The sequence below is a fragment of the Antedon mediterranea genome, chromosome 3 (assembly GCF_964355755.1).
Source record: "Antedon mediterranea chromosome 3, ecAntMedi1.1, whole genome shotgun sequence".
Lineage (NCBI taxonomy): Eukaryota > Metazoa > Echinodermata > Crinoidea > Comatulida > Antedonidae > Antedon > Antedon mediterranea.
In genome coordinates, this window is record NC_092672.1 from 36,243,132 (window position 1) to 36,257,569 (window position 14,438).

Sequence of the window (14,438 nt, forward strand, 5' to 3'; positions counted from 1 at the left end):
CAATGTAGAAGATATCCTATCCTTTCACTCTATGTAATCTGTTATTTTGCCGAGCATTATTGATGATTATATTGTTCATGTTGAATAGATGAAAGCTCATTTGACATTAATGTCGGATATATTTGAAGAGCTAGTTCCATGATTTCAAACCTAAATTAGTTCGTCTATTGAAAGAAAGTGACAATTTGTCTCGTGAATGTATTGATTTATAGTTCTGTCGCCTTCATTAGTAATTAGATTATTGGACTGTATGTTACAAAACTAACACTAATATTTTATTGAATCCTTTAGTGAATAGATTTATTCTTTGTCAAATGAAAATAAAAACTTAAAATAAGTAAAAAAATTAGTTCCTATCAAAAATTTTCTATAAGCTCTGTCTATACAATCAAACTAGTTCTGACAAAAAAAGTGTGATGTGCCCAAATATGGTAGTGATAATGCCCAAATGATAGTGGTATGACATCATCATGTCCATATATGGACACATCAAATTTTGATAGTGTAGACAGAGCTTTACACCATTGGTTAGCAGCATAAAATATTTAGCCCTGGTGGTATATACTGTACTATATTACTCTATGAGTATATCCTTACAATTTTATTAAGCAATATTTTCAATCTCACTTGTACTTTATTTCCTTCTGGAGACATACCGTAAATCTTCTAATAGTAACCCACACTCTAATAAAAACTCCCCTTCTAATAGTAACCCACACTCTAATAAAAACTCCCCTTCTAATAGTAACCCACACTCTAATAAAAACTCCCCTTCTAATAGTAACCCACACTCTAATAAAAACTCCCCTTCTAATAGTAACCCACACTCTAATAAAAACTCCCCTTCTAATAGTAACCCACACTCTAATAAAAACTCCCCTTCTAATAGTAACCCACACTCTAATAAAAACTCCCCTTCTAATAGTAACCCACACTCTAATAAAACTCCCCTTCTAATAGTAACCCACCCTAAAAAACAATAATAACCCAGGGTTTTAATTAGAAGATTGATGGTATGGTGTACCTCCAAGCTTATTTTACTATTTATCGCCATGCAATATCTTAGATTTCTATACTGTATATACCCAGTCCTATCATCTTCATCATATTTATTTTGTAATGTATTTTAAATGAGAATTATGCCATGTTATAGATTCCTTTTACCGGTATATTATCTCAAATCATTTGACCTTTAACGTTCTAAAGGAATCTATAACGGTGATGATCAATATCAGAACGTTTTTATTGTCATGTCATTTTGGTTAAAGAATATTTTATTATATTGACATATCAATTAGCGAACTTTATAAAAAAAATGAATTTATAATAAAGCGAATTAACATTTTCTAAAGTCACTTGGCCGTGAAATTAGCTGGTAATGAAATCTGGAGATGTTGCACTGAAAACTCTCCGTCTTGAAAGTTAATATGTATTTCAAAAATATCTCTCGGAGGAGAAGCAGTTCATATAAACAAAACGTAAAATGTTTAAACAGACAATAATACTGTACAAATGATTTAACAGTGCACTCTCACAAAATCTATAATTAATACAAATATTTTTATATTAATGTTTTAAGTAGTATAACATTTAAATATTGATTGGTAGGCAAAATAACCAATAAACTATTGTGCTCTATTCTGTATTATGAGCTATTTATAAATTAAATTTCTTTTTTACAAAACATGAAATGTTAAACAGACATTAATACAAATAATGTCTTTAAAAATCAAGACTATACAGTCACAAAATCCATGATTAGTACATTTGCACATTTTTATATAATGTTTTAATATTTGAGCTTTTGTAGTATAACATTTAAATAATGATTATTAGGCAAAATAACCAATAAACTACAACTATTAATGGTCTATTCTTCATGAACAATTTATAAATTAAATACCTTTTTGATGTTGATTTGAAAATATAGTTTTTATTTTTTTTTATTTCTAGGCAAGATCCGAACAGAAATGGTATCCACAGAAACAGAGAAGACACCACTTACTCAGAAGTTAGATGAGTTCGGTGAGCAGTTGTCTAAGGTATGTTTGTTGTTATAACTGAATAAACTGCGAGATCATATCCAAAATATATCCCAAGTTATGGATTAAAATATAGGCTTATTAGATAAGATATACCGTATATCCTCGGGTATTTAATGCCACTTCAGGAATAATCCCACTTCCAACTTTATGTCTGATTTCACAACAGGCATATCCCCAGGTATAGTCCCAGTATTGAGTTTTGATCTAGATGTAGTCTTCTCTCTAGCCAGTTCAGGTGATTTTTTCAAGAAATGCTTACCAATCATTTTTTTCCTGAACCAGTTTCCCTGGGTATAATAGTCCCACCCTCCAAAGTCAGCCAAATTTTGTGTTCTAGTGAGGTGTGATTATAATAGAGGATATACGGTAAATAAAAAGAACATTGTACAAATTTGAAAAGAACATTGCAGACTGCAGCTGATTACAAAGCTATAATACAGGGATTGCGTGAAGGTGAATCGTCAAAGCAAATGCACAAAAACATGACTGATCTTTTGTATTGTGTAGTTGTTCTCAAACAAAAGAAGATCTCTTACACTGATCTCTTACATCATTATTAAACCTTGGTATAATCTATATACTGAGCAGTATCTGAAGCTATTGTATATCAATTCATTTATCTTTTCCCATATGGTCATATATAACAAAGGTTAATTAACAAAATATTGTGTAGTTGCCGTTTTAAATTATATTATAATGCATTTCAAATAATAATACATTGAAGACTGGTGTACCTAATCTGTGTCCATTAAGATTGTGAACGATGGCCGGAACAATACAATATTAAATACAATACAATATTAAATTGGTTTTTCTGGCAAGTGCACACCTACGGAAACTAAAAACTCAACTTGTGACATTTAAAACAAATGAAAGGATATTATTTACTAACTTATTTCTTGCTACACTGTAATATCAAGCAATTTTCTAAAGCTTTGTTTCTTAATATCCGTCTTTGATTTTCAGGACGTCGACGGTAATTTCTCTATTGTAGTGTTGATATAAATTTTGCGGTACACCACGTATATTTCTTTTTTTCTTCTGAAAAGAACTGTTACGTTTGATCATTATACTTTGATCGTCCTTAAGAGTGAGAATGCAAAATGTCCAGGAAACTGGGAGTATAAGTCAAATAGGGTGAGACAATAGCAAGGTTCACAGTGGTGTACTGCAATCTATATATCAACATTTGATTTCGCCATGCAAACCTTCAAAAAATCTATTAAAAAGTCAAAGAGCTGCATAGGCAGGGTTAATAGAAAAAAGAAAAATCAAACAAGTTCAAACTTATCAATGTTGAGTTGAAGAGAATTGTAACAAAGGATAACATATATCAGTCACAAAATAATTATAGAAACAAAATCCAGAATTTTATATAATAATATAATAATTATATGCTGATTGTTTTGTTGTTAGGTGATTACCCTGATTTGCATAGCAGTATGGGCCATCAACATTGGTCATTTCTCTGATCCAGCTCACGGTGGTTCATGGATCAAAGGAGCTGTTTATTACTTCAAGATCGCTGTTGCCCTCGCCGTTGCTGCTATCCCAGAAGGCTTACCGGCTGTCATCACCACCTGCTTAGCTCTCGGTAAGACGCCGTACAACTCGCTAATAACCTAAAACACGTCGTTGAAGAGCACAGTTGTCAAAATGATTATGAATAATTTGTTTGCTTTCTCCTCTTATTGATGCTTCTAAATGATTTGGATCATTGAGACTCAAATTCAATTCAGTTCAAAATTAATAATAATATTTGTAATTGGTTTTCTTATATAGCACCTTATACAATTGTTTCTAAAGCTCTGTCTGTCTACACTTTATGTGACAAAAATGTGATGTTGACATGATGATGTCGTATCACTACCATATTTAGGTTAGGCGTATCACTACCATATTTGGGCACATCACAGTTTTTTTTTTCAAACTAATTTGATAGTGTAGGCAGAGCTTAAATGCTTTACACAAAAAAGAAAAAATCCAATATCCTAAAATAACCAAATACAAAATGATAGTAGTACACTTCATTTGTCCCATGGGCTTAATGTCAAACCAATTTTAAAACAACATACAACTCTTTTTCACTAATTTATTTAACAATTTATTTTATCTTCAGGAACTCGTCGTATGGCCAAGAAGAATGCTATTGTACGTAGCCTGCCCTCTGTAGAAACGCTTGGTTGTACATCCGTCATCTGTTCTGATAAGACTGGTACCTTAACTACCAACCAGATGTCTGTCATCAGGGTAGGCATATCACTTTTTTTCGCATTGTGTGATGATATTTTGCTTCTGTAATATCCACTGTTCTTTAGTTTAGACATTAAGCTGTTGCATGTTTAGAAGTACAAACTGATCTATAGCTCATAATGTACTCTCCATTTACCAAAATGTCATCATTTTTTTTTTTTTTTTTGTAGTTTTTTGTTTTGGACAAGATTCAAGGAGATCGAGCAGCTTTCCATCAATTCCAAGTATCTGGTGTAACATACGAACCTCGTGGAGATGTGTAAGTAACATCATAATTATCATAATAACTTTTCCTGTTCCAAGTCACAATAACATGACCATTGTCATTATTTCAATCCCAAATCTCAATAACACAAAAATACCATTGTCATTATTTCATTCATTTCATCGTTCATTGTCATATATTTATATGTCATCTTTAATAGTCATAATCATTTGCTCTGTTAACTTCTATATAAATCTTAATCTAATCTTTCCCAACAGAACTATAAATAACTCCAAAGCTGATCTTAGTAACTACGAAGCTGTGTCTGAGCTAGCAACAATCTGTGCCGTTTGTAATGATTCCAGCATTGATTTTAACGATGTAAGTAGAGTCTTTTAAAGTATTCAAATGTAAGGCTTTGTCTACACTTTCAAACTTTATGTGACAAAAAAAATGTGATTTGCCCATATATGGATATGATGATGTCATACCACTACCATATTTAGGCATATCACTACCATACTTGTGCACATCACACCTTTTTTTGTCAAACTAGTTTGATAGCGTAGACAGAGCTTTACAAACATGCTGCGGTATCTACCACAATATGTATTACGATAGTCAAATCGCCCAATGGGGTAGTCTAAATATTTCAATAATAACAAAAAGTGTGTGGGATTTTATTGGACAAATTTAGTTTCTGGTTTTCAGAGAGTCCTGTACTTTTAACATAATAATAATGATAGTTTGATTCCATCACCTTTATCATTTTTGTTTCTCCTCTGTCCTCCAGTAAAAATTTTCTTTTCAGATTATGTGTGATATTTAAAAATACATTTTACATTTTACATCAGGAAATTTAAATGTCAATGGCTTGTATAAATGTCATATAAATCATTCCAAATGATAATTTATTGGTAACTGTATTATTGCATACAGGTAGTTACTTCTAAAGCTCTATCTACACTATCAAACTAGTTGGACAAAAAAGTGTGATGTGCCCAAATATGTTAGTGATATATAACATCATTGTGTCCATATATGGACACATCACATTTGTTGTCACATAAAGTTTGATAAGCTTAAACAAGCACATTTAAGATTGATAATTTGATTTTTAAAGTTCTTCTTAAATTGTTTAAATTATCTGATGGAAATATCTATTAATTCATACCCAAATTTCTCAGTAATGATTGTTGTAGTTTTCTCTTTCACATAAAATAAATATACATTTCTGTGATGGCTGTAAATTTGTATTTGTATGTATATTTATATAAATCCAATGGCAAATTATTGAAAAATGACAATGCTGTATCAGCGACTGGACCTCAATGGAGATGCAAATAAAATTAGCAATGACAAAAATGATATTTGGATCAGTGGCTGGATCTCAATGGAGATACAAAATAAAATAAGCACTGAAAAATGACAATGCTGTAGGTATCAGTGGCTGGATCACAATGAAGATACAAAATAAAATAAGCTAAAAAGCTAAATCAAAATGATAAGGTTAAATAGCCAGAACGAAGTGCTAAGCATATTATAAACAAAATGATTATATCAATTGTAGGCCAAACAAGTGTACGAGAAAGTTGGTGAGGCAACTGAGACAGCTCTGACAGTCCTTGTAGAGAAGTTGAATGTTCTAAACCAGAATCTCAGCGGCCTAAGTCAACATGAATTAGCAAACACTTGTAACAACAGTTTACTCGCTGCGAATAACAAGGATTTCACTTTGGAGTTTAACCGTGATCGTAAGTCTATGAGTGTGTACTGTTCTCCAGGCAAGACAGCTAAGGCAGGTAGCACACCCAAGATGTTTGTTAAGGTCAGTGTCATTTATTTATTTGACTAGCATAATATAATGTACAATAACATGTAATACAATAAAGATATGAATATGCTGGGCAGGGGAAGCTTAAGCTAAATACATCCCTGTGACTCAAATGAAAAATTATAACATAAAATATGATGTTTGCTTTACTCTATTTCATGACATAGTTTTAGTGGTTTCTAGCTCCAGACGACCTATGACCTACATTGATGCGTAGGTCGCCGGTCTTTGCAAATTCAAAAGGACCTTATATAATCTTCTTCATGCTTGGCAATGATGATAATCCTGTTTTCAGATACAGAGATTAATTAATTAAAATAAAAATTAATGCGAGAAGTACAAGAGAAAATAGCAAAGATGATCTGTCCGTTGAATACTGTTGTTTATGAATTGTTTCATTAATTTATAGGGCGCCCCTGAATCTATTCTTGATCGTTGCGCGTACGTCCGTGTTGGTCTAAACAGAGTTCCAATGACGCCATCTGTCAAGGCTCAAATTTTAGAGTTGATCACACAATATGGTTGTGGTAAGTTGCATTAAATATTGTATTCAATATATATATATATGTTTATATTCATTCATTCATCATTGGAAAATTATTATTTCCATTTGTCATTTGCATATAAAATATACATAGAAATTATGTTTTCTCTGAAATATAAAAAAAGACAGATAAATAAATAAATAACAAATAATTATATTGACTATGTTGGTTATTTCCTAGCATATGGTTAAATATTCTTTCTTAACTCTACTGCGAATTCAGCACAGTTATCTCAGGTGGTCAAAATTTGAGTTTGACCAATTTACTTGCCTCCCTCCTTAATGCAAAGCTATGTTTTTTAGTATCAATTCTCTCATTTGTTTCCAATATTGATTGTGCCATTGTGTTTATTTCAGGTATGGACACTCTACGTTGCCTTGCTTTAGCTACCATTGATAACCCAGTGAAAAGAGAGGATATGGATTTAGAAAACTCTGCAAACTTTGTCAAATATGAGGTACTATGTGATTCTTTTTGGCACTGTGTCACTTTTGATGTCAATATGTAAATTAATTACAATATAATTAAAATATTTTGTTTCTATTTGTGTGTAGACTAACATGACTTTTGTTGGTACCGTCGGCATGTTGGACCCGCCACGCAAGGAGGTCATCACATCCATTGAGCAATGTGTTGATGCCGGTATTCGTGTCATTGTCATCACCGGTGACAACAAGAACACAGCTGAGGCAATTTGCCGAAAGATCGGCGTGTTTGCCCCAGATGAAAGCACCGAAGGCATGTCGTATTCAGGCAGAGAGTTTGATGATCTCTCCACAATGGCACAGAGGGAGGCTGTAAGACGATCTCGTCTCTTCTCACGTGTTGAACCGGCACATAAGAGTAAGATCGTAGAGTATTTGCAAGCGGAAGGAGAGGTGTCTGCTATGGTAAGTGTCATTTAACAATCACTTGTGTGGCTGTGACAGAATCCCATTGTCAAAGCAATACAATACAATATTTAATTTTATAAATCATAGCCTGCAGGAAATGTATTAGGATATTTCATGATGTCATAGGGGATTTCCTACTTTTAGGTAATTCCCCTTGTTCAGTAAATGATGTAATGTATACTTTGTTTTCTTAATGTTTATAGACTGGTGATGGTGTGAATGATGCCCCTGCTTTGAAGAAAGCTGAAATTGGTATTGCTATGGGTTCTGGTACTGCCGTGGCTAAATCTGCCTCTGATATCCTTTTATTTATAAGTGTAGAACTGCAGGAGCAGCCTACTAGACTAAATTTTGCATACATGTGGACAACAGACAGCAACTTTCATCTCCCCTAATGGTCCCTTGGTTGCTCTAAATTAGGCCTACTATGCTTTTATATATTATTATTTTATGTATTTTTATATGTTAATAATTTTTCTTTACTTTTAAACTTGTAACTGGACCATTTTGGAAAGCAGTACTGCGTTACTGAAAATGCAATCCAGTCAAAAGAAAGAATAAATGAAAAATAATAATTAGTCCACCAAGAGGGGTTGGGATGGACCAGAACCTTCTCTTCCTAAAGATGAACTGGGCTCTTTAGAGCCAGTTCATGCTTTCCATGTATTCACAACAGTAGACAGTGGGGGTCAATGAAAATAACATTGAATATTATTATTGAGTAGAATCCTTGACCACAGTGCACAAATGATCCTCGCCGATGACAACTTCTCTTCAATCGTGTCCGCTGTTGAAGAAGGTCGTGCCATCTACAACAACATGAAGCAATTCATCCGTTATCTGATCTCGTCCAACATCGGTGAAGTGGTCAGTATCTTCTTAACAGCAGCTCTTGGCATGCCAGAAGCATTGATCCCTGTCCAGCTACTGTGGGTGAACTTGGTCACTGATGGTCTCCCTGCCACAGCTCTTGGATTCAATCCACCTGATCTTGATATCATGGACAAACCACCAAGAAGCTCTAAGGAATCTCTTATCAGTGGATGGTTGTTCTTCAGATATATGGCAATAGGAGGTACACTTACATTTTAACTAATTAGTAATCTTCTCCGTATCTTTATTTCACTTTCAAAAACATCAAAAACAATTCATTGAGGCATAAAATATATGCAATAAAAATGCGTAGCAACCAAAAAAGCTGGATTGAGGACTTTTTGACTGAAAGTATCTCTAAATACTAATAATAAAACCATACGTTAATTATAATTTACACACTTTCCACTACACGACTATTTTTTGCAAAATCTATTATGTGTTTGTGTTAATAATATTTTTCATATTTTTCAGTGTATGTTGGTGTGGCAACCGTTGGTGCATCTGCCTGGTGGCTGATGTATTACGAAAATGGACCACACTTTAGTTATTATCATATTGTAAGTTACAATAACTATTATCAAACCTGCTTACTCTCGCAACATTTACTGGATATAACCATTAATGTTAAAATATTTTTGTTTTGATTTTTCTAGACACATCATCTGCAGTGCCCTCTAGAGCCAGAAAACTTCAAAGGAGTTGATTGTGAATCATTCGATGATCCTCATCACATGACCATGGCTCTGTCCGTTTTGGTAACCATAGAAATGTTAAATGCGCTAAATAGGTAAACACTTAAGAATAAACAAACATGAAATTTGGTTTCCTGATGATACAGTGATAATATATTTACAGATAAAGGTTAACATATTTACAATTAAAACATCTAAAGCCGCAGAATTCACATGGCATACATAAAATAAACACAAGTAATCGTCATATTCGATTAAGATTTTTACAGTTGAGTACAATTTTTCCGTTGAGTACTTGTTTAAGGAGCGTTGAGATTGTTCTTAACGAAAAGTCTTGCGTTGTCAACGTTTTCTATTTGAATGACGTTCTGTTACAAAAAGTACTCAACAAATCTTTACGATGACAAGAAAGTTCCCTTTCGAATACGACAATTATTGCTTTGAACTAAACAATATTTGATTAATATGAATTAGTATATAAATACAAAGATTTCTTTCTTTCTTTCAGCTTGAGTGAGAATCAATCTCTAATTTCAATGCCACCATGGTCTAACCCATGGTTACTAGGCGCCATCGCATTATCTATGTCTCTACACTTTGTTATTCTATATGTTGATATTCTATCGGTAAGTTATAGTCTACAGTTCAAAATTAATAATTAAGGCTGTGTTTCCGCAGCCAAAAATTAACCAATAAAAATTAACCGATAAACTGCCTGTGGAAACGGGATTTAACCGATTCCACTCGAGAAAAATTAACCGATAATTATCTCATTCAAATTGGATAATTTTTAACCTTTGACCTGAAGGAAAATTGTTGCATTGTGATTGGGTATCTGGTTGTTTGGTAATGACTAATCATACGCACTTTATTGGTTAAAAAATTAACTGATAATTTTGTTTTGGCTGTGGAAACATGGCCTTATATATATTTGTGAAGACAATGCGAAGAATGCATTATATTCTTAAATTGTGTTTATTCTTAAATTGTGTTTTATGATTAATTTTTGCAGACAATCTTTCAAATTACACCTTTGAATTGGACAGAATGGATAGCTGTACTCAAGATCTCCATCCCAGTCATTCTATTAGACGAGACTCTGAAGTTTGTAGCTCGCCGAGTTACGGACGGTAAAAGCTGTTTCAAAGATATTCATTGGATAATCTCTATTGTAGCTTTAGCCGTTGCTGTGTTATATTACACTCCTCTTTAATAATGGTAGACTGATCACTGTCCAAAGACTGTACCAAGGAGGCTAGCCACTTAACATCGTTTTTTATACTGATGAAAATATTACTGATATATTTCATAAATTTCAACACAATTTGTCGGCGTGTCATCTTCACCGACATTTTATTGCGTTGATTTTAGTAGTTCACATGTCTGCGATCGTTAACAAACGACGCAAATGAGTGTCTTGGCTTAGTCATCCACAAACTTGGGATGAGTGTTGTCTATCATCCATACACTACACAGTAGATTATTCATTTAACTGAGTATTGATGCTTTAGTGTCTGTACCCAAAGTCTAGTCACTTGAGTATTGATGCTTTAGTGTCTGTACCCAAAGTCTAGTGACTTGAGTATTGATGCTTTAGTGTCTGTACCCAGAGTCTAGTCACTTGAGTATTGATGCTTTAGTGTCTGTACACAGAGTCTAGTCACCTGAGTATTGATGCTTTAGTGTCTGTACCCAGAGCCTAGTCACCTGAGTATTGATGCTTTAGTGTCTGTACCCAGAGCCTAGTCACCTGAGTATTGATGCTTTAGTGTCTGTACCCAGAGTCTAGTCACCTGAGTATTGATGCTTTAGTGTCTGTACCCAGAGCCTAGTCACCTGATATTTCCCAGCATGCATGCTGCACTATTTTTTTTCTACTGTGCAATTTAATTTGTCATTGTTTTTTCACAATGTTTTCACATGTCACTACATGTATCGAGTACATACTTCTCTTGTATTTTTCTTAATTATTAAATTATTAACATTTTATGGGATTGGTTGATGGGAATTTTTTTTTTCTTGCTTTCTCATTCAAAATATTTGCTTTATAGTATTCAAAATACTTCTAATCCATGGCATAATGTTTTGATTCAAATAACTATTGCATTCAACTGAAATGTTTAATTTATATAATTCAACTCTAATCAAATTTTTATTAATCTAATTATTGATAATAGTATATCGAAAGTAAGATATAATTTGTGTTTGGAAGATAATACTAGTGAAACAGTAATTCATATAATTTTAAAATACTCACAATATTGTGTTTTATTTATAACTCCATAATTAATTGTCTTGTTTGTGGATTGATTGATTAGTCCATCAATTTATTGATCTTTCAGGAATAATTATTTACCAACAAGTTTATTGGGTGTAAATATTTTTATTCTGTCTTTCTGAAACAAAAAGGTCAAAGACTCTTGACCTTTATATTTTACCTGGGATGATTTTTTTTAATAGTTTGTGAGTATAGGACACTAATATAAGAAGTCTTTAGTTAGGTTACTAGTTTCTGACTGCACTATGCAGTACTACAACGTTATTATCTGCACAGATATCTTGCTAAATTAAAATTAAGTATGTGTCTGTTACGATTGATTGGTTTCAATTGGTTATGCTTGATTGGTTTCAATTGGTTATGCTTGATCGGTTTCAATTGGTTATGCTTGATCGGTTTCAATTGGTTATGCTTGATTGGTTGCAATTGGTTATGCTTGATTGGTTTTGTAGTAACTGAGGTGCAGTCAAAAATCACTAGTTTGGAAAAGCCTTAATATAATCATGGAGAAATAATATATTTCTCCATGATACTAAACACTGCTATGTACATAATTTAAAATGAATGCAAAAATGAAATTAATTTAAATAGAAATTTGTTAGCATTCCAATTAAGTTGTGTAAACACCAAGAAATTGTGATTAGATAGTTGATTTGTTATATATCTATAAACTGTATTCTCTTTAAACATTCAGTGTAATAATCTAAATCAATTTTGTATTTAATGGTTAGATAGGACATAATTATAGATAAAATTGACTCAAACCTGCTTTTTATATTTGTTGTATGTGTTCACTGTAAACAAAGTGTATTTCATTAGGCAGGTTGGATTTTGACCAAACGTCTTTACTTTTATCCAAAAAGAATTACTTTGTTTTAAAGATGTTGAATACTTACCAGCTTTATTTTATGTTGCTTTAGACCCGTTTAAACATCCAAAACCTGATATTTTGCTGCTGCGGTAACAGAGGGAGGCAGTAGAATGGTGGCAAGGGTAAAATAATAGTGCAATGATGCCTGTTATGGCCATTACATATCAGGTTCACCCTCCTTTTGAGATTAGTTGAATGTCTGACCCAAATTTTGCAATAATATATACAAAAGGATGCATTTGTTAAGCTAGTAGATGTGTGTGTGTGAGTTTATATGTATTTACTCCAGTTTTCAGGAACTGATAAATGTTAATATTCACTAAGGTCGGAGACGGCGATATTTGCAACATGGTGAATGCAATGTTGGTAATTAAGAAGTTTGGTCACATGGTTACGGTGACCAGCCAATTACTGGGCTGTGTTTATAATCGTTAATAAACTGCTGAAAAAAACACCTTCTTAATTCAATTTTATACATATCTAATGATATAGTGATTTATTGTATAAAAATATAAATAATAAGAGAAAACATTTTTGTTGATGTTTTGGTGGCAAAATTGTTGATGTATTCTACAATTATGTTTTGTATAGGTAGGTGGAATGTATTCCATTAAAACATGTATTAAACTCTGTACAAACAACATTTTATTTAAAACCTACGTATATGCATATATATGGGCATGCTAACACCTAATATGGTGTAACATTGCTATATATGGGCATGTTATCACCAAATAATGGTGTACTGTTGCTATATATGGCCATGCTAACACCTAATATGGTGTAACATTGCTATATACTGTATGGACACGTTATCACCAAATATGGTATACCGTTGCTATATATGGTCATGATGACACCTAATACGGTGTACCATTGCTATATATGGGCATACAGGAGGTGTTTTTTTAATAGAATGTTTTATCTGGACAGAGTGTAGAGTATGATAAACATCATATTTGTAATGACACATTAGCCCTTGATTGATACTGTTATATTTTATTCCTCCACTACCAGAATTGAATAAAGTGTAACATATATACTTACAGTTGTTGTGTTAACAGGATACAGAGTGTATTAATTGCATGGTGTTTATTTGAAGTGAGCCTGAACAGCATGAAATACTGCTACACCCTGGGGATATACTAAGACCCTGGGAATAATATATTAAGACCCTGGGGATATACTAAGACCCTGGGAATAATATATTAAGACCCTGGGAATAATATATTAAGACCCTGGGGATATACTAAGACCCTGGGAATAATATATTAAGACCCTGGGAATAATATATTAAGACCCTGGGGATATACTAAGACCCTGGGAATAATATATTAAGACCCTGGGAATATACTAAGACCCTGGGAATAATATATTAAGACCCTGGGAATAATATATTAAGACCCTGGGGATATACTAAGACCCTGGGAATAATATATTAAGACCCTGGGAATAATATATTAAGACCCTGGGAATAATATATTAAGACCCTGGGAATAATATATTAAGACCTTGGGAATAATATATTAACACTATGGAGATAATATATTAAGACCCTGGAAAATATTAAAACCCTGTGGATATATTATTATTATTAAGACCCAATGTCTTAATATATCCCCAAGGTCTAATATAACCCCAGGATCTTAATATATCCCCTGGGTCCTAATAATATCCCCAGGGTCTTAATTATGTAGCCCCTGGGATATATTATTAATACCCTGGAAATACATAGAAATTGAAGATATGTTAGAATGTTAAACCTGTTTTAGGGATGATTAATATTCCTCCGTATCCGTATAGTCTTTTAATAATTGAATACTTTATATGAAATGTTTTTGGTTTAATACTCCATCTCTGTGATAACGATAGTTTATGTAGGCCTACAGTTGTAAGCTAGGTGAAAAGTTATTCATCAAAATGTATACGGTGAAAAGGATTCAGAA

The 14,438-nt window shown here is 32.8% G+C and overlaps 1 protein-coding gene across 2 annotated transcripts in view; it reads left to right on the forward strand.

Moving 5' to 3' along the window:
* Nucleotides 1-14,438, forward strand: part of LOC140045419 (calcium-transporting ATPase sarcoplasmic/endoplasmic reticulum type-like) — a 40,349-nt gene that overhangs the window by 22,197 nt on the left and 3,714 nt on the right. The window contains exons 9-23 of one of the 2 annotated variants that reach the window (XM_072090300.1): nucleotides 1,954-2,042; nucleotides 3,462-3,639; nucleotides 4,165-4,295; nucleotides 4,469-4,557; nucleotides 4,782-4,884; nucleotides 6,074-6,331; nucleotides 6,747-6,864; nucleotides 7,239-7,339; nucleotides 7,437-7,772; nucleotides 7,979-8,072; nucleotides 8,521-8,850; nucleotides 9,123-9,208; nucleotides 9,305-9,438; nucleotides 9,852-9,969; nucleotides 10,356-10,473. In XM_072090300.1, the coding sequence (XP_071946401.1) occupies nucleotides 1,954-2,042; nucleotides 3,462-3,639; nucleotides 4,165-4,295; nucleotides 4,469-4,557; nucleotides 4,782-4,884; nucleotides 6,074-6,331; nucleotides 6,747-6,864; nucleotides 7,239-7,339; nucleotides 7,437-7,772; nucleotides 7,979-8,072; nucleotides 8,521-8,850; nucleotides 9,123-9,208; nucleotides 9,305-9,438; nucleotides 9,852-9,969; nucleotides 10,356-10,473 (2,283 nt within the window). Of the gene's footprint in view, nucleotides 1-1,953; nucleotides 2,043-3,461; nucleotides 3,640-4,164; nucleotides 4,296-4,468; nucleotides 4,558-4,781; nucleotides 4,885-6,073; nucleotides 6,332-6,746; nucleotides 6,865-7,238; nucleotides 7,340-7,436; nucleotides 7,773-7,978; nucleotides 8,073-8,520; nucleotides 8,851-9,122; nucleotides 9,209-9,304; nucleotides 9,439-9,851; nucleotides 9,970-10,355; nucleotides 13,554-14,438 lie in introns of those variants that run through there. The other variant, XM_072090299.1, reaches the window with a different exon arrangement.